General features: G+C 45.3%; 1 protein-coding gene across 1 annotated transcript in view; it reads right to left on the bottom strand.

The window, feature by feature from the left end:
- Positions 1 to 20356, bottom strand: part of LOC124796014 (insulinoma-associated protein 1a-like) — a 68935-nt gene that overhangs the window by 14869 nt on the left and 33710 nt on the right. Inside the window, exons 2-3 of the mRNA XM_047260097.1 lie at positions 7338 to 8521; positions 1073 to 1164 (exon numbers count right to left, since the gene is read on the bottom strand). Coding sequence (XP_047116053.1) covers positions 1073 to 1164; positions 7338 to 8521 — 1276 coding nt within the window. The remainder of the gene's footprint in view (positions 1 to 1072; positions 1165 to 7337; positions 8522 to 20356) is intronic.

The raw sequence follows: 20356 nt of genomic DNA, 5'->3' as shown, positions 1-20356 counted from the left end.
GAGAACACAAAATATCGCTTCACTCGAGCTAGGAGTGTAAGATAACAGTCGCCTCACTGTACAGCATGGAAACTCTCTGTTTTCTATCCGCACGCCCCCACTCACGCTGCAAGTGGCGCTGCACTTGGTAAGACTGCATCATTTGTATTACCGACACGTAACAGTACTTAAGTTTTGTGCGTAACTGAACTCGAAAAATATACAGGTAGTTTCATCAAAAAATTTGTCACAATTGTCCCAACGATTGTACAGGGGAAAAAATAATTTCTTCTATTGCTTACCACTACGTTGTGCATTTGTGTTACTCCGTCGCACTGTGGCAGAGTGTATTCCTATTTAGATAAATTTTCCAATCAGCATCAATGAAACTTTTAGTTTTATTCGTGCGTATATCGTAATGCTTCCCCAGTGATTTGTAGGCGCTTTTATGATACGCAAATTCTAAGATCCAAATGATTACTCAAATAACTGTAAGAGTTCTGGAGTAGTGGAGCTGGAAAGAATGTGCTGATCTCAAAAACATATCAATTCCTCATTCCTGGAAATTATGCTTCTGTAAATGAACTCGAAATCTAGATTCTAGCGAACTTAATTGAGTGTTTCCATTAATAATGTCGTATTGTCCGAGCGATCATCAAATGACTGAATTGCGATTTTCTGCCAGGCTTGCCGAAAAAAGAATGACCAACTGCGCTGGGATAAAATGACAGTGGATACATCTTCCCATTCCCGTGACATAAGCAAAAGTGCGTTCCAGATATCTACCGAACGTACCGGAACCAGTTTCTTCGAAAACTGCAGATGGCGTCAGTTGAACGGTGTTCGAATGCTGAATAAGACGAGTTTGTCATACTTGTTGCTTCTACACAACAGACTTTTCCGCGTTTTATGAGGGTTCTAAGGTACATAATTGAAGGAATGCCGAGAAAGCATAATCGAAATCGTATGTTTCGTGAACGGCAGAAGACAAAGACATCAAGAGCAAATGGCTAAGCGAAATGAGAATGTCCGGGATGTCTGACAACAGTCCACCAAAGACAGTGAAGACAGAAGACAGAGATGCATAACTTACGCTGATGCTTTCAGAAACTCTACTAAGCTGTGCTGGTACCTGCAGTGAGCGCCTAAGCTCGCCAAAAACACGATTCTCGTGCGTATTGTAGCGAAAACGGAAAACAAGCTATTGAAATAAAACTTAGCTCTTCTGCTTGTGCTGGTTGCTCCTCAAGTACTTTGACTCGTAGTCACTAATGGTAGGCTCAAGCTTTACAATACCGAAGTGGAAAATACGACAAAAGGTCGATTAGTGTTGACTGTTTTGAAGATAACGAAAGGCGGACAGCGAAAACAAACAGATTTAGAACATTATTAATTTTAGGGTAGAATTTTTGACTTGGCTGAATAGTGTGTGACGATGAGGACATGGCAGCTCAAGATGAAGAACTTGTACAATATCATCCGACCCAACTGTCCTCGAATAGGGACTTCGTTAGTTTCACGTTTGCACATAGTGCAGAATATTTGCTGACTGTTATTAGAGGTATTTTACGGAAGACAGATTAGCAAGATCATCGGTTCCAATAGTGACCACTTACTCGGGGAACTAACTGTTTGCTGTTAATTGTGTCGTGAAATTTCTGCTGGATCAGTCTCTGACTGGAAGAAGGACTGCTTGGTGGTTTCTATCCTGTTCCATTCTCGGATGGGATTTGCGCCTTCAGGACGTAATTCTGGGGACGCATCTTGAGCAAAGTGCCCGTTTGTGGAAGCTCTTGATTGGCTCTACGATACATCTTTGCAGTGTATTTGCCTTGGCTGTTCTATATTCCATGCTACTTATTTGAGCGGATTAGGTAGCGCTCAACAGAAAGCGGAAGGGTTTTATGAAGAGTATCTCTCAAAGAGGGATCTACGAATTTCTCTGCGCTGACGAAGGTGGTAGCAACACGATAGTATGGCGTAGAACATGGAAAAAGTTTCTGAGAATGCATGGCTGGAGTACAGCATTGTATGGAATTGAATCACGGACTGCTGAATCACAGGAAAAAACTAATCGAAGCGTTTGAGATGTGGTGTTACGGAAGGTTGCTGAAAATTCGGTGGACTAGTAAGATAAGAAACGAGGTTGTCCGTAGATTTAGCGGGGAAAGTCGTATTTCGAAAACAGTGAGCAGAAGAAGGGATAAGACGATAACATTTCAGTTAAGGGATCAGGGAATAGATTCCGTGGTACTAGAGGGAGTTGTGAAGGGTAAAAACTAGCGGAAGACAGTGATTGGAATATATCTAACAAATAAGCGAGGACTTTAGGCGTAGGTATCACTCTGAGATGTAGAGGTTAGTAGAGGAGAAGTCATGGTGAACCGCATCGAACCAGTCAGAAGACTGATGACCAGGAAAGAAAGAGGCCAAAAAACTAAAATCTTTCGACATTTATCGCTGATTATGCGCTGTACGCGTACAGATGACAATGACTGAACGTGTTGAAGGTGAATGACGTCAGTCGCTTAAGACTGCAAAGGTGATTGTCACGACGATGACGTAAGTGTCCGTCCGTCTATGGCCAGCAACAAACTAGTACATAAAACTGATAAAAAAAGGTGAAAAAGGGTGTTTCACGCCATCTCAACAGTCGGGGGATGTTCTGCAGATTTTTCGGAGTATTTTGCATGAAATCGTGACCAAACAACTACCAAGCAAGTTCTACGCTCGGCATATTCCAAATTGTAAGGCAGAAGAGTACTACGCAGAGGGCAGTGATCAGCTCGTGACGAGATGGCGATAAATGTTTAAACCTCAATGGTGATTTTGTAGGTACGTAATACAGTTGCGGCATTTTAAGATGTTTCCATTTGCTTCCACTACTCCAGAATTTTATTACCAATCCTTGCATGTCTGTAGGGGAGACGGAACAACGATCCCCGGTATGTCGCCAACACTCGACACAGGTGACTGTCGATAGCGAGGACGTTTTTAATGGGAGAGTAATTGAGGCTAGCGGTTCGTGTGTATCGCGGGAATTGGTTCTGTGCGCGGCAGTGTGTCAGTGGGGAGGGACCCCTGCACCCTTCATCCCTGCCACCACCTGGCCACGCACCCTGACTCATGCTCGCAGCAACCCCCGTGCCGCACCCCCCTCGCGTGTCGCACTAATTTCCATCCTGAAAGCAGAGACCGCCACCCGTCCTCACCACAGGCCCGCCGTACCGCACTCGGCGCTCGCGAAAGTATTTACAATAGAAGCTCTGCGCTCTACTGGCCGACGTCCCTTTCGGAAAGCGCACGCGTGGGCGGCTCTTTCCTCGCGCCGCTGACAAACGACGCGGCAGCCCGAATCCATCGCGTTCAAGATTTCCGGGAGATGATTCCGTACTCGCGGCTAAAAATATACGTCCACGGACACGCGTTCTATTTACAAACACTTACGTCCCGCCCTAGGAGAAAGTTTCTTCGACGTCCGGTCGAAGCAAAAGGAAGCGAGATCGGACCCCTGCACCCTGCCTCGCGTTGCCAATCAAAATTTAGACAGCAGTTTTACTGATAATTAAGACGATGTGATTACTGACTGTTTGTGGAGATTTAACTATACATGTCACATCAAGTCTCGAGTTACTGATCTCGTGAAACACGTCTTTATAGGCAATGACAAAGTCTCCATATTGGATACCTCTATTTGGAAAACTCTGAAGATATGACCTGATTTATTCGTGGCCTTATCTTTCTATACTACGTAGTTCATTGCCCGAAACTCCCACTGGTATAAAACTGAAGCTCTCTGGTAATGACTTATTCGGTTTCACTAGAATAACATGAGAGCTGACTATGAAACAATCAGGAATTAACGCAGATCGAAAATAATGTATTGTAAGTTTACTCTTAGCTGCTGTTTCCTGACCTGCCCGTTACACAACGCTCCTGTCATTCCATTCATAGCCCCTATTTCTTCCGAAATTTACTGTAGACATAATTCGTTACCGATGATGTTTGTTCAATAGTTTTCTACGCAAAAATTAATGACACTTTTATGTTTTATAAGCAAAAAAAAAAAAAGAGACTTTAACAGAAATTGCACTGTCCCCGGTCTATCGTACGAAAAATAAACGTCAAGCGAATTTATAAAACTATAAATAAACTGAACAAAATGACCTAACAACTGCAAAATTATAAAAATAATTCTGATCTGTCTATGGCAATTGTAATCGACCCTGCCGTGCCTAAAGTCGATTCCATCATGCATATAATCTGAAATGATAATGGTATAACAAATTATAAAAGAGTCAAAACAATGATAACATAATATAAGAAAAATAAAACAGCTATAAAGTAATGAAAACGCGTCACATTATAAATAAAACTGGTCTGCATCGACTCTAACGTAATTCGACTTAAGTACTTAGGACCGAGAGACTATTGCACACTTTGAATTTCGTTTTCGCCACCGTGTTCTACAACTGACGAAGAAAAATACTGATTAATTAACAAGTTCTGTATTTTCAGAGACAGATAGAGCAGCGATAACACCGTCAATTTTCGTTCAGGGTACCTATGGAATTTACACTGGCGGAGATATGTGATGCACTTTTTGACGGCACGCTGAAAATATTACAGATATTTTCATCGACCGGTTGGAAATGGATACGTCTAACATTTCGTGCTAATAGGAGAAGGAACTGCAAGACAACGTATTAACGGTGTTTTCACCTGAACGAACAGCGTAGTTTTCTCTGAAATACTAGTTGCAAACTATCCCTAATAATCAATATTGCACTTAGCGATGAATGAACAGCTAATAGTAACGAAGTTATGCGCAGTGACTTCCGGATAGGTTACATTTTACGTATTAATTTCCTCCACCATTAGCTTTAAAATAATAAATACTGATGTTTTACTTCTAACACAAACAGAAAAACCTTTGTACCGAGATGAGATCAGCGTTATGGGTCAAAATAGACGGTAGCGCGACTAGATAACCACACAGATTGCACGACACGACTAGATACTGAAACCAAACATTGACTGCTTAGTGTGGAACTTCGTAAATGACTAGAACTGAAGGACAGATAACATAGTTTTGCTTCACAGTGGATTACGGTTGTAAAGAGACTTTTAGAGCTAACCTATTTGGATCGTGTGAGGCATTCTAATTTTATGACGATTCGGGAGCATCGATACGTTGCTTCCAGAATCAGAATGCTTAGTTTAAGACTACGTTAAGATTACCAGTGGATAACATTAGGTACAATAAATTTGTTACTGAAGCTAAGACATATACTTATTTCTATTGTGAAAGACATTTGGCAAAGTAGCAGTTTTAGAGCATGGATGGAGCTCTGTGTTTCCTAAAATAACAAACAAAAAATGACTAGAATGAAAGTAATGCACATTATAAAGTTCACCTAGAAAAATATGCGTTTTTAGTAGAGTAACATTTGCAGTTCTTTTATCATATATAGATATACACATTTAACGGGTGTTATGCTTCTAAATGACTAGAAGGGACTAGAAACTATTCGACCAAACAGAATGGACAGGTGTCAAGACAGATGTTCCACTGATTCACACTGAGATCATTATACAGTTCCTGAGTAACTGACGTTACTGCTGGTATTACTGACTAGAAAGAAATACACTGAATGACTAGAACAAAGGACAGTAAAAACTAAGAGAAAGACAGGGTTGGAAATATTTCCTGCATTCTTGATCCTTCGTCAATGACACGAGTAACAATATTATTATGGTACTGACTAGATCGAAATATGTAATACGACTATGTAGTTAAATACAGCGGAAAGTGAGAACTGATGGGAAATGACTCGAGCAGGTCTTGAAGTTGGTCTCACTGACTAGAAGTAAAACATGACAGTTTTCACTAGTGGCTGTTCTGATTACATTATGGAAGATGGCTAAAGTCCAGCGCAAACTATAATGAGACAAGAAGCATTTTCGGCAGCCCTGGAGCTAACCTTACTGACTAGATATGAAAGTGACTGTTACACTTTTGGCTACAATGACTAGAATGAAGTTCGTAAAGTGACTAGATTAATACAAAACATAGGCTAGGTTTGGAAGCTCCATGATACTAAGTTTGTTGACTAGAGACAAAGTTACTATATTAGCAAATTCTGCGTGACTGGACACAAAATGTGGATGTTCTAGAGTTTGTGAAACAGTGATTGGTTTTCAGAGTAATTTCAATAATAATTATCGTCATGAAAGGCGATAGGAAGCTGGTGAACGAGATTATGATGGTATTACATACAGGTTTCGTACATCCACAGTTTGCGCTTTTATTGATCATAGTAATGTTAATAATTAAACATTGGGCCTACTGACTAAAATAATAGGCATCTAATGACTAGAATATAATATAGCAAGTATGAGCCGTAGGAACAAAGTTCGCAGGATATATTCTATTAGTACATAAGACCATATGGATAAGACTAGAACATGCGTGACTAGACCGGTTACGAATGTCGCTGAGTTTGTTGACTAGAGAAAAAATTATTACCTTAACAGATTCTGCTTGGCAGAAAACAAAATGTGGATGTTCTGGATTTGTGAAGCAGTTTCGGTTTACAGAGACATTGCAACAATGACTATCGTCATGAAGGGTGACAGAAAGTTGGTGAACGACTTTGTAAGGGTGTTAGAAACGAATTTCGTACATCCACAGTTTGCGTATAAATGGTTACCTTTCGCGTATTCAATTTTATGCACACAATGGAATCAACAACTTGACTGAACACCCGAAAGGACACCATGAATCTGTCAAGTCTAGGAAACATGAGATATCAAACAGTTAATGTTTTCAGTGCGCTTACTAACGTAAAAGGTATCTAATGACTAGAAGAAACACAGCTGAGGATAAGTTATAGAAATAAAGATTTCGGGATAAATTCTTTTCGCGTAAAAGACTATGAGATAAGACTAGAAGGTGCATGACTAGATCGGTTGCGAGCAAGGCAGAGTTCGGGGTCATCTGAAGCAGAGTTCGTTGCGACACGGCCGCATGAGGAAGACGCGGTGGCTCACCTACATCATGTGCAGCCTCCAGAAGGGCGGCGGCGGCGGCAGCGGCACGGGTCGCGGGGGCGGCGGGTGCTGGCGGTACGGCCAGGCGGCCGCCAGCAACAGCGGCTGTCAGTTGACCGCGAACGGGGGCGGCTGCGGAGGCGGAGGCAGCGGCAGCGGCGGCGGCGGCGGCAGCAGGAAGCCCGCCCCCGAGGCCGCCGGGGGCGAGGCGGCCGCCGGCGGCGGCGGAGGCGGCGGGGGCGGCAGAGGCGACGTGGCGGGCTCGCCGAAGGCCGAAGCGGCCGGCGGCGGGGGCGGAGGTGGCGCGGGGGCGGACGCCGTCTGCTCGTGCGTGGCGAGGTGTTTGCGCAGGTAGGCCTGGCGGCGGAAGCGCTTCTGGCAAGCGGGGCACGGGAAGACGTCGCCCCCGTCCTCACCGGCGTCCTCCGAGGAGGCGGGGCCGGGCGCCGGCTTCTTGACCACCAGGTCGAGGGCGCCGCCCGCCGGCCGCGGCTTGTGCCAGCGGCGGTGCGACGCCAGGTTGGCGGGGCAATTGAACACCTTGTCGCACTCGGGACAGCGGTACTCGACGTGCACGATGCGCGAGCAGCGGTGCTGTGCCAGCCCGAACGCGTCTTCGTACATCTCGCGGCACAGCCGGCAGATGTAGTCGCCGATGCGGTTCTCGATCTTGGCCAGCTCCGCCTTGGCCTCCTCGGTGATCTCGACCACGTTGAAGGCGGGGTCGATGTCGCCCTTGCGCACCACCAACGGCGCCTCGTCGTCGCGCAGCTCGCGGATGATGGTGCCCGACACGGGCGACGTCTTGTCCTCGTCGAAGGTGAGCCGGCGCACCGCCTTAGTCTTCTTCGGCGTAGCCGGCGCGGTCTTGGCCTTGCTCGGCGTCGACTGCTGCTGTTTCGGCGCGTCGTCCGAGTGTAGCCTCTTGCGCACTGGCGAGCTAGGCGACGGCGTGGACGGCGGCGTGATTGGCGTCGGCGCCGGCTTGAGCGAGAGGTCGAGCGGCGTCGGCGTCACGACCAGCGGCTCCGAGTAGGCGGCCAGGTAGTAGGGCGGCGGCCGGTGCTCGAAGCCGAGCCGCTCCACCAACGAACTGAGCGGCGAGAAGCCGTACACGGCGACGTCATCCATGGCCGACGGCCTCTGCGGCTGCAGCTGGCCGTGGTCGTGCCTGCGTACCAGGAAGCCGCGCGGCATGCCCGCGGACGCTGAGCGGCGACTCAGTGCCTCGGGCACCATCCGCTCGCGCCGCGGCTCCGACGGCGTCTGACCGGCTATAGCTCGTCGGCAGTCGGGTACTGGGCCGCGGGAGGCGTGGCTTACCACCAGCCAATTGAAGCGCCCGTGGCGTGCGCGCGCAGTCGGCGGTAAGGCATCGCGTGCGGCTATTGGTGGGCGGAACTCGGGCCCTCGCCTCATTGGGTCGGTCGGCGGCCGCCTCGCGAGGACGCGTGCCGCCGCCGCCGCCGCTGTTCCTCCCGGATGAGACCTGCGGAGCGAGGGCTTTGCCGGACGCTGCTAAATCATGCCGCGCCGTTACGCCCAACGGTCCGCGTTTCGTGTGATTCGAACGCTACGCGTGGTACGAGAGGACACTTCCAACGGACGCTAAATTGACGCATAACGAGCACCCCTCCCCTTTATCCGCAGCAGCTGCCGCTCTAATAGGCGGTCCGACAGTTACCGGTTGGCATGCTGGTACACCCGGCTTCTTATCGTCATCACGGTGGAACCACATTTATCTGTCCTCTGTGGTATCGTAGGCCGCCCGCATCTTCGAAAATCCTAAAATTCATTAAGAAATTGGAATGACACTGGTTAAAAAGCTTGAATAACAGTTTGAATTACTGAAAGCCCGAATAACTAAAATATTTCTCTGATGCTATAATCGACACATATTATAAAAATGTGTGTATGCCTATGTGTATGTTCCACACCTCCTGCTAAACCACTGGACCGGTTTCAGCCGAACTTGGTATCCATATGCCACATAGCTCAAGAGATTGGCATCATAAACACCGAGATACGTGTAAATATGCCACATCATGTATGAAGTTTTAATACATTTATCCTTTACTGGCAACACTCGTACAGTCGAGTCAAACCAAGGAAATCCCTGACACGCGGCAGCGCTTTTGACAGCTTTTCACTTGCGAAGTGCCAACGAAAGCTATATATATATAGAGCTACGAAAATATGTAGCCACAGAGAAGTATGTAAAATTGCGTTGTAGAGACGCGAAGCAGCTGAGCCCAGCGTTCAGAAACTATTCTGGATCATGTTTCTTAATTTGGATACTGTACTGGTACATTTGTAGATTATGTATATTTCTTTGTACGACTGTTTCATAATTTAAAAAGTGTTTTCAGGAATACATGGAAATGGAATTTTTTATAGACTATAGAGTTTGTTTTTTGTTTTCGGTTCTAATAGAAAATTTGCAGAATTAACACCTGCGTAATGCCGGGTTTGTCAGTTAGTTACGAGTGTAGCCTCCGGCATATCTATAGCTTAAAAACTACACGAACTCTAACATTATGCTTTAGCACAGAAAAGATCAGTGATTCGTTTCTTACTCACATTACGTCCAGATTTTGAACTAACGTTTCCTGTTAGCCTCTACGTTGCTAGGTTGGTCTTCTGAAACAAGCAAGTTTCATCTGTATTTTATATCTGTGGCGAAGACAAATTTTCCTCTTGTATAACAGTCTTTAATTCTTTACAAAAGTATCCAAACTTGCAACGTCCCAAATTAAACGTTCCCCACACACTTTTCTGTTAAAGATAGTCTGCACAGTCATCCAATACTAGCCATAAACCCTGTTCAGCATCATTTAACTACAAATCTTTCCACTGCAGTCTCTAGTTCGACACCTCTTTCAGAAACTCCGACAGGCCGTTGTTGTTTCTGCCAGGTGTACGTACACAATAACATCAACGACGGTCTGTTTTGTTTCAGTTGTATCCATCTCCCACCTAATTCGACTTGTTTTATTACCAAGGCCGAAGTTTTATTGCGTTTTTTTCCCAAATGTAAAAAGTCGACTTGGGAATCCCTAACTCGGTCGTAATAAGCAGAAGCACCGGCTTCGATTGTAGCCAGGTTTGCACGTCATCTTCCAAACGTAACGATTTGTCAGTTGTTATTATTTTTTCCGTCTTGAGCTTACTGTAATTTAACTAACCAGAATTTTACAGCAAATGCGTTTCGCTTTTATTTACAAAACATCTTCTGTAGTTATTCTGCAAACTGGAAATGTTCGTACATTTTTGGTTGTTTTACATAAAAAACAACATTTTGTTTGTAAACTTGGAGTGCAAGTTACTTACGGTGTTTCTCTACATATTCTCGAAACCATTGCTTCTTCCCTCCCTGCTAGCAGCGGTTGATGTCGAAAGACTTGGTTTCACATATACACTTGGCAGTTTTTGTCATTTTGCAGTATTTTTTGCGCTGCATTTTGGTTTTTTACACTTCACCTTTGTAAATATAATTGAAATTATGTGTGTTTCCCACTTTGCGCAGTATTTCAGTGTTCGTTCGTTTTCGTGCAGGTTTAGAGCGTTCTCAACGTGTGAAACTACATTTTTTTCCATTAATTCGTGTGTGTGTGTGTGTGTGTGTGTGTGTGTGTGTGTGTGTGTGTGTGTGTGTGTGTGTGTGTGTGTGTATGTGTATGCGTGTGTGTGTAAGTTAGCACGGGCGAAGTGAATGGCAAGGGTAGGGATGCGTTCTACACTTTGCATTAGATGATCTCGGCGCGCATTGTGTCAGATAGCGTACGGCAGCGTTCCACTATGCGATAAAAAACCGGTCCGATTTACCGCGAATTCTGAATTAGTGACGATTTTCGGTAACCAGTAAGTTTCTTTAAAGTCATTTTCGAACGCACAATTACGCAGGCGTTTCACCAACAATAATGGTTCGGCTAATGTATCTTCCGCTTAGCTTTCCGAATAAACTATTATTTTGCACCAGAACCAAATACAGCTAAAATGTTTTTGAAAAGTTTCCTTTATCCAAACTTAAAAACGTTTTGGCTACCATCGCAATTACAACAGCATAAAGCTGTCCTCTATCGAAGTGTCGGCTCAGTTGCACAGGAGTATTCTGCGTAATCATCATTACTCTCTGGCAGCAGATGTATTTTTCGACTGCAGTCCCAGCTTTAGTGATTCATTTTCTGTACCGGAAACTCTTCCAACGCATAACAGCATATATGTTACTGTAATTATTGGGCTGCCATACAACCTGCTTTGTAGGGTAGACTACATGTCAGGATCAAGAAACAGGTTTCCAGGTTCTGCATGTAGGTTACCTTCCATGACAGACATACGGTACTGGAGTAGAACTGGCCTGATTCATAAACCTGCTTTGCATGGCGGTCTATGCGTCAGGACCAAATAAATAATTTTCAAACCCGTTATGTGTAGCCTGCATTGCATGACAGGCATGTTGTGGGAGTGGTATCAGCCTTTTTTAGTGAACTGTATTGCAGGAGCTACAAGTGCTGACGAGCATGGCTGGGGACAGGTCAAGATGAATAGAGGAGGAGCAAGAGTGAGGGGGAGGAGGAATGGCCAGAGAAAGGGGAGGAGGGAGAAATTTGTGGGGCAGATGGGAAGTAGAGAGCAGCAGTGTACTGGTTGGAGAGGATGAGGGGGAGGTGGAAAGAGTGAGGTCTAGGAGGATATGCTCAGAGGAGGGGGAGGAAGATGTAAAGATAGGGGATGGGGGAAATGGACAAAGAGAGACGGAGGAGGAGATGAAGAGGCAGAGACAGTCAGGAGGAGGAGGTAGGCAGAGGTGGGAGGATGAGACACAGACAGAAGGAGGTTCAAATGGTTCAAATGGCTCTGAGCACTGTGGGACTTAACATCTGAGGACATCAGTCCCCTAGAACTTAGAACTACTTAAACCTAACTAACCTAAGGACATCACACACATCCATACCCGAGGCAGGATTCGAACCTGCGACCGTAGCAGTCGCGCGGCTCCGGGCCGAAGCGCCTAGAACCGCTCTGCCACAAAGACCGGCACAGAAGGAGGAAGAGGTGGACACAGAGAGGGGCAGGAGGAGGTATGTTTGATATGTGTATTGACTAGCCTACATAAGTGGGTGAAACTGCAAAGAAAATGCTAGTTAATATACACTAATAGCCATTAAAATTGCTACACCAAGAAGAAATGCAGATGATAAACGGGTATTGATTGGACAAATATATTATACTAGAACTGACATGTGATTACATTTTCACGCAATTTGGGTGTATAGATCCTGAGATATCAGTACCCAAAACAACCACCTCTGGCCTTAATAACGGCTTTGATACGCCTGGGCATTGAGTCAAACAGAGCTCGGATGGCGTGTAGAGGTACAGCTGCCGATGCAGCTTCAACAAGATACCACAGTTAATCAAGAGTAGTGACTGGCGTATTGTGACGAGCCAGTTGCTCGGCCACCATTGACCAGACGTTTTCGATTGGTGAGAGATCTGGAGAATGTGGTGGCCAGGACAGCAGTCGAACATTTTCTGTATCCAGAAAGGCCCTTACAGGACCTGCAACATGCGGTCGTGCATCATCCTGCTGAAATGTAGGGTTTCACAGAGATCGAATGCAGGGTAGAACCACGGGTCGTAACACATCTGAAATGTAACGTCCACTGTTCAAAGTGCCGTCAATGCGAACAAGAGGTGACCGAGACGTGTAACCAATGGCACCCCATACCATCACGCCGGATGATACACCAGTATGGCGATGACGAATACATGCTTCCAATGTGCGTTCAACGCGATGTCACCAAATACGGATGCGACCATCATGATGCTGTAAGCAGAACCTGGATTCATCCGAAAAAATGACGTTTTTCCATTCGTGCACCCAGGTTCGTCGTACACCATCGCAGGCGCTCCTGTCTGTGATGCAGCGTCAAGGGTAACCGCAGCCATGGTCCCGGAGCTGATAGTCCATGCTGCTGCAAACGTCGTCGAACTGTTCGTGCAGATGGTTGTTGTCTTGCAAGTGTCCCCATCTGTTGACTCAGGGATCGAGACGTGACTGCACGATCCGTTACAGCCATGCGGGTAAGATGCCTGTCATCTCGACTGCTACTGATACGAGATCGTTGGGATCCAGCACTGTCGCGATACGATAAATCGCAATCGCGATAGGCTACAATCCGACCTTTATCGAAGTCGGAAACGTGATGGTACGCATTTTTCCTCCTTACACGAGGCATTACAACAACGTTTCACCAGGCAACGCCGGTCAACTGCTGTTTGTGTATGAGAAATCGGTTGGAAACTTTCCTCATGTCAGCACGTTGTAGGTGTCGCCACCGGCGCCAACCTTGTGTGAATGCTCTGAAAAGCTAATAATTTGCATATCACAGCATCTTCTTCCTGGCCAGCAGTGTACATACTCTGCAAACAGGTGTGTTATGTGAGAATAGAATTGACCTGCTTTAATGCCCTTCTTGCAGGGCAGCCTACATCTCAGGATCAAGAAACGGTTCTTCAGCCCTCGATATTTATGCTGCCCTGCACGACAGGTGTGTTGTGTGGGGATAGTATCGAACAGCATTATCGACCTTCTATGCAGGGCAGGCTGCATGTTAGGTCCCTTTGGGCCGTATGTGGTTGTATTATACAATATGTCATCAAAAGTGTCCAGACAGCCCCAGAAACACACGTTTTTCATATTAGGTGCATTGTGCTGCCACCTACTGCCAGGTGCTCGATATCGGCGACCTCAGTAGGCCTAGTCATTAGACATCGTGAGAGAGCAGAGTGGGGCACTCCACGGAACTCACAGACTTCGAATACGGTCAGGTGATTGGGTGCCAGTTGCCATACGTCTGTACGCGAGACTGCCATCCTCATAAACGTCCCTAGATCCACTGTCTCCAATGTGATAGTGAAGTGGAAACATCGAGGAACACATACAGCAGAAAAACGTACAGGCCAACTTTTTCTGTTGACTGCCAGAGACTGCCGACAGTTGAAGTGGGTCGTAATGCGTAATAGGCAGAAATCTATCCGCAGGAATTCCAAACTGCGTCCACTGCAAGTACTATGACAGGTAGGAGGTGAGAAAACTTGTCTTTCATTGTCGAGCGGCTGTTCATAAGCCAGTAAATGCCAAACGACGCCTCGCTTGGTGTAAGGAGCGTAAACATTGGACGATTGAACAGTGGAAAAACGTCGTGTGTAGTGACGAATCACAGTACACAATGTGGCGATCCAGTGGCAGGGTGTAGGTATGGCGAATGCCCGGTGAACGTCATCTGCCAACGCGTGTGGTGCCAAGAGTAAAATTCGGAGTCGGTGGTGTAATGGTGTGGTCGTATTTTTCATGGAGGGGGTTTGCGTCCCTTATTGTTTTGCATGGCACCATCACAGCAAAGGCCTACATTGATGTTTTAAGCACCTTATTGCTTCCCACTACTGGGAATGGTGATTGCATCTTTTAACAACGTGTCCATAATTCACGGTCTGTAGCGGAGTGGTTACACGACAATAATATCCCTGTATTGGACTGGCCTGCACAGAGTCCTGACCTGAATGCTACAGAACACCTTTGGGATGTTTTGGAACGCCGACGTCATGCCAGCCCACACCGACCGACATCGATACCTCTTCTCAGTGCAGCACTCCGTGAAGAATGGGCTGCCATTCCCCAAGAAACCTTCCAGTGGCTGGCTGAACGCATGTCTGTGCGAGTGGATGCTGTCATCAAGACTAAGGGTGGGTCAACACCATACTGAATTCCATCATTACCGCTGGAGGGCGCCACGAACTTGTAAGTCATTTTCAGCCAGGTTTCCGGATACTTTTCATCACATAGTGCATGTAAAGCTGAGTGTACGTGTGAATGTGTAAGAATTCCACCTAGGTCCATGGAATGGAGTGAATGAAATTTGACCCACCAACTCCTTGCCCTTAGAGGACCAATCAGGGGGTTAATAACACTCTAGTTCTAATATGCTTATTTTTTAAGCCTGTCCTGTATGACAGGGTTCTTATGTGTGAATACTATTGACTCGTCTTATCCATGAGCTTTGGAGGGCAGCCTACATATCAGGAGCAGGAAACAGTTTTCCTGTCCTGGTTGTGTAGGCTGCCCAGTACAACAGGTGTGTTTTGTTGGAGCAGTATTGGCCCACAGTCTACATGTCTTGGGAAAATAAGGGTTTCCAATCCCTTGGCATATAGACTGTGATGCATGTGAGGCATGTTGTGGGAGTAGTAGCAGCCTGCCTTGTCGACCTCTCTGCAGGGGCTACACTTGCAGACGGCAATGCCTGGGGGAAGATTTAGATGGATAGAGGGAGAGAGAGAGAGAGAGAGAGAGAGAGAGAGAGAGAGAGAGAGAGCAGGTGGCGACTGATAGGGAGAGGGATGGCAGGAAGGAATGTGCATGGAGAGAGGGGAGAAGAAGGGATGTACAAAGAAGGAGGGGGAGAAGGAAAATGGAGAGAGAATGATGGTAGAGGAGATGGACAGAGAAAGAGAGAGGGGAGAACATACATGTCTTCAGGCAAAGCCACAGGGAGAAAGCTAGTACATACTGTATATAAAGCTGAGTGTATCTATGTATGTGTGAGAACACCTCCCAGGCCCTTGGACTGAAGTGGTCCATACTACACACACAGACTCCGTGCTCTAAGGAGACCCACATAAGGGAGTTTATGTAGACCTAATATTTATCGAGATACAGATGAAGTATCATGTGGTTCTACATAGAGCGAAGTTGAGAATACGATCTCAAAACGTGTCACTGTAACGTGGATCCTTCCGTAAAATGACGGAAAGTAGCCTTCCTATTTGTAATTAAGAGTGATTTAAAAATGACATGAAATACGGATGGTACTAATGTGCTTGACAATGATGCTTAGTCGAAATTAGCTAATCACACGATTAAGTAAACATCGTATTACAGTCTACTGCGGACCATGTTACATTTATTAAGCATCTGGAGGTTGTAGATCTCCACAAATACAAATTTTAAGAACACAGCACGTCATTCTCAGCCCAGAGAAGTCTTCGGACGTAAAACCAACTTCGGGTGTGCCGCAAGGGACTTTTATAGGACAACTTCCTTCCAAAAAAAATATGTAAATGATCTAGCAGATGACGTCGGAAGTTCCATGAGACTTTCCGCGGTTGATGTAGTTGTACAGGGTGATTCAAAAGTGTCTGTACACAGTTCGTGGGTGTAATGTAAGCATAAAAATAAGCGTAAAACGTTAAATAAAATTTTGTCTGAAATTGATTTATTTCAGAGTTATGCTATAGAGTAGGGATCTCAAGTGCAACACAAACAACACATAACTGATTCATAATTAACACTTCTCAGAAAGCAACGAGACGAAGGGACTGGTAATTGAACTTATCTACGTAGACTACTGTACGTTTACCCCAGGACATGTTAAAAATGAAATGATAATTAAATCAAGACCCTAACCTGTCAACAGGCGTTGAAAATCTGTGCCCCGTCCGGGACTCGAACACGGGATTCCCTGCTTACATGGCAGACGCTCTATCCACCGTTTTTTTTCATTTTGTTCGGTATTGTTCGTTGCATTTGGTCTGGGCGGATGTCAAGTTGATCGTTGATTCCTTTACTCAGTTTTTTTTAATTGCAGATCGGTCCATCTGAGCCACCGAAGGCACAGAGGATAGTGCGACTGCAGGGATTTATCCCCTGCACGCTCCCCATCAGACTCACATTCCCAACTTAACGTCTACACACTACATTCGTTGTGCCCCTGCCAATTACACTCATTACTCGCGGCAGACCATCTTACCGAGTCCCGCAAGAGTTCGGGCAATGCGCGTGCATCCAGAAGAAGAAAGCCAATGGCCGATTAGCCTTAACTATATGAAGATGGTGTCTATTCTTTCGGACATGTCCGAAAGAACAGATACCATCTTCATATATGTTCAGAATGATGTCCTTGTAGACGAAGACAGTGACCTGTTCGACTCCTTACCGCTCTCGAAGTTTTGCGAGCTCCGTTCATCCCCTTCTGCGCAGCTATTTTCAATTTTCTGCTGTGGTTGTGCTACTTTCTCAATTGTAATTCCATACACGAGATCCCTGAGATCAGGGTTTATGATCCGTAGACTTGGCGGGCCAAGCAACTGACCCTGCACGGTCTGTTCACTTATAGCGGTAAGCAGCTTTGAGATGCCCTCTTGCCTCCCGATTGAAACTTGCAGGACACCTTCGAATAAGTAACATTAGTCGATACGCAGGAGAAAACGATACGCCAAAAGCCTGTACTGGCCCATAATGTAATGACTACCACAAGAGACATTATGCATCACGACTCTGAAATAAGCAGTCTCAGACAATATTTAACATTTTACTCTTATTTTGATCCATACATTAGAAACGTGGTGTACACTTACTTTTGAATCAGACTGTATACAGAGAAGTTGCAACGCAAGAAAATTGTAGTGGGATGCAGTATGTCGTGCGCCCATACAAACATCTCCATTCACCATCGGAATGAAGGAAAATCTGAACAGGATTGACGCTTGGTACGAGTGGCAACTGACCCTCAACGTAAACAAATGCAACATATTGCGTATACATAGACAGAATTGTATGATTGCACGATTGATCAATCACTGGAAGCAGTTACTCCCGTAAAACATCCACGAGACTGTGTACGGAGTGATTTAATGTTGAACGCCCACATCAAATTAATCGCGGTTATGGCAGATGCCAGACTGAAATTAATTGGAGGAACAGTCAGTAAATATAGTCCGTCAATAAAGGAGGTACCTTATAAAACACTCATTCGAACAGTACTCTAATATTGCTCGTCAGTCTGGGATCCGTACCAGATATCGTTGATGGAGTAAATAGAGAAGATCCAAAGAAGAGGAACGCGTTTCGTAACAGGTTCATTTAGTTAGCGAGATGCTCAGCCAACTCCAGTGGCAGACAGTACAGGAGAGGCGTTCTGCATCACTGCGTCTTGACGTTCTGAGAGCATACATTTCTAGAACTGTCAACTAACATATCGTTTCCTCCTACGTAGGCCTACGCCTCGCGAAAAGGCCTTAAAGATAAAATCAGAGAGATTCGAGCCCACGCGTAGGCTTACCAGCTATCGTTCTTCCTGAGAATCAGCCGCACGGGATAGCCTCTCTGTGGGAGGCGTCTTGTCACGGTTCACGCGGCTTCCCCCGGCGAAGGTTCGAGTCCTTCCTCTGGCATGGGTGTGTGTCTTCTCCTTAGTTAAGTTAGATTAAGTAGTGTGTATGCTTAGGGACCGATGACCTCGGAAGTTTGGTCCCATAAGAACGTACCACAAATTTCCAAATTTCCTGCGAATCGTTCGCGACTGAAACAGGAAAATGGGGACGTGATAACGATGCAAGAAGTACCCTCCACCACACACCGTGAGGCGGCTAGTGGAGTATATATGTAGATGTGTCATTGATGGATTCAGGCAACGTTTCTCGCAAGAAAACACAATTACAAATACAGGATAATGTTTGTGCAGTACCAGTAAATGGTTGAAATGGCTCTGAGCACTATGGGACTTAACATCTGATGTCATCAGTCCCCTAGAACTTAGAACTACTTAAACCTAATTAACCTAAGGACATCACAGACATCCATGCCCGAGGCAGGATTCGAACCTGCCACCGTAGCGGCCACGCGGTTCCAGACTGAAGCGCCTAGAACCGCTCGGCCACTCCGGCCGGCAGTACCAGTAAGTTGGAGTACTTTTACTTCGTTGTCAGCAGCTGGTGGTCTTGTGGTTAGTGTTACTGACTTCCGGTCAGTATGCCCACGGTTCGAGTCCCGACCGGGTCGGACGTTTCCTCCGCTTGACACTGAATGAGGTGTCATTAAAAATACTTGTTCGCTGCAGCTGAACACCCCGGAAGGGAACTCTCGGCTAGATGTGTTAGGATGTGTTATACGCACCTTCCTGCCAAAAGTATTATACGCGTATTTATCTTTTTTATTTCTTATTTAAGAAATAGTTCAATTTTATATATGTCACTGGAAATGTAAGATAATTGGCAAATCCTAGAATTAAACGGTGAAACATAAGGTTTACCAACGTTGTGTGGTAAAAGGCCGAAATTTCTCATTATATGCATAGATTTCGAACTTTCACCAAGAGACATTCATAATCTTAGGATTTACCAATGTAAACTGGTAAAAGCTGGATCGAAGGCTCCTGCCTCCGTCGTGCAAGTTCATACAAGTTTCATTGTTGCCAATTTTGTGTTCAGATAAGTTTCCTTATTGGCAATTATGAGTTCTCAGTCTGCTCACCGCTAGTAGTTTCAGTCAGTGTCGAACATCGTGCGACTCGTTTTAGTGGCGAATCATTGAGTAAGAAGAATGACAACAATTTTTATGTAGCTGCTGAGCAATATAATATTCTGTTAAGTGAAGTGAAAATACAAGAATCTTTTGCAATAAAAAACCTGTTCACTACAGACGTTTGAAGCGGTATGATGTTCTCAACATCAGAGATGAAGATAAACTCATAGCATTGGCGTCTGCTGGAAAAGAAGAAATTCGTTATTATATTCGTTTTGATGAACTGTTTAACGTACTGCATGAGCCCCACGTTGCTATAGGCCATGGCGGCCGAACACGGATGATGTGGATCTGAATCGTAAGCACAAGAATGTGACTATTGAATCAATCGTTACTTATTTGAGATACTGTGAACCATGTCGGAGAAAGTAAAAAACATTGAAAAGGAGTGTTGTAGTGAAACCTATCATACACAGTAAAATGAATTCACGATATCAAATTTACTTAATCGACAGGCAGGCAAACCCAGACGGTAAGACGAAGTTAATACTTGTATACCAAGACCATTTAACAAAATTTGTTATCCTCCGCGCACTAACTTCGAAAAGGGCTGATGAAGTAGCATATCATCTTTTGGACATTTTTACCACCTTTCGTACCCCAAGTATCCCTCATTCTGATAGTGGTTTTGTAGCCAAGTCATTCAAAGTTCATGTTGGTTGTGGAGAAATATAAAGATAGTCCACGGGAAGCCGAGGCACAGCCAGTCTCAGGTATCAGTCGAGTGAGTAAGTCAAGATATCGAGAATATGTTATCAAATTGGATGGAAACAAATGAAACTTCAAAATCGTCTGAAGGGCTGAGGTTTGTGCAAGCAATGAATAATAGAGCTTATCATGGAGGGATCAGATGTTCACCATATGAAGCCATGTTTGGGGTTCCAATGAAAATGGGCATTACGACCTCAGTTGTTCCATGTGATTTAAAAAAAAAATACAAACACTGAAGAAGACCTGGAA

The sequence above is a fragment of the Schistocerca piceifrons genome, chromosome 4, assembly GCF_021461385.2.
Source record: "Schistocerca piceifrons isolate TAMUIC-IGC-003096 chromosome 4, iqSchPice1.1, whole genome shotgun sequence".
NCBI lineage: Eukaryota > Metazoa > Arthropoda > Insecta > Orthoptera > Acrididae > Schistocerca > Schistocerca piceifrons.
Note: the sequence above shows the minus strand (reverse complement) of the source record. Positions and strands in the feature narration are given on the sequence as shown.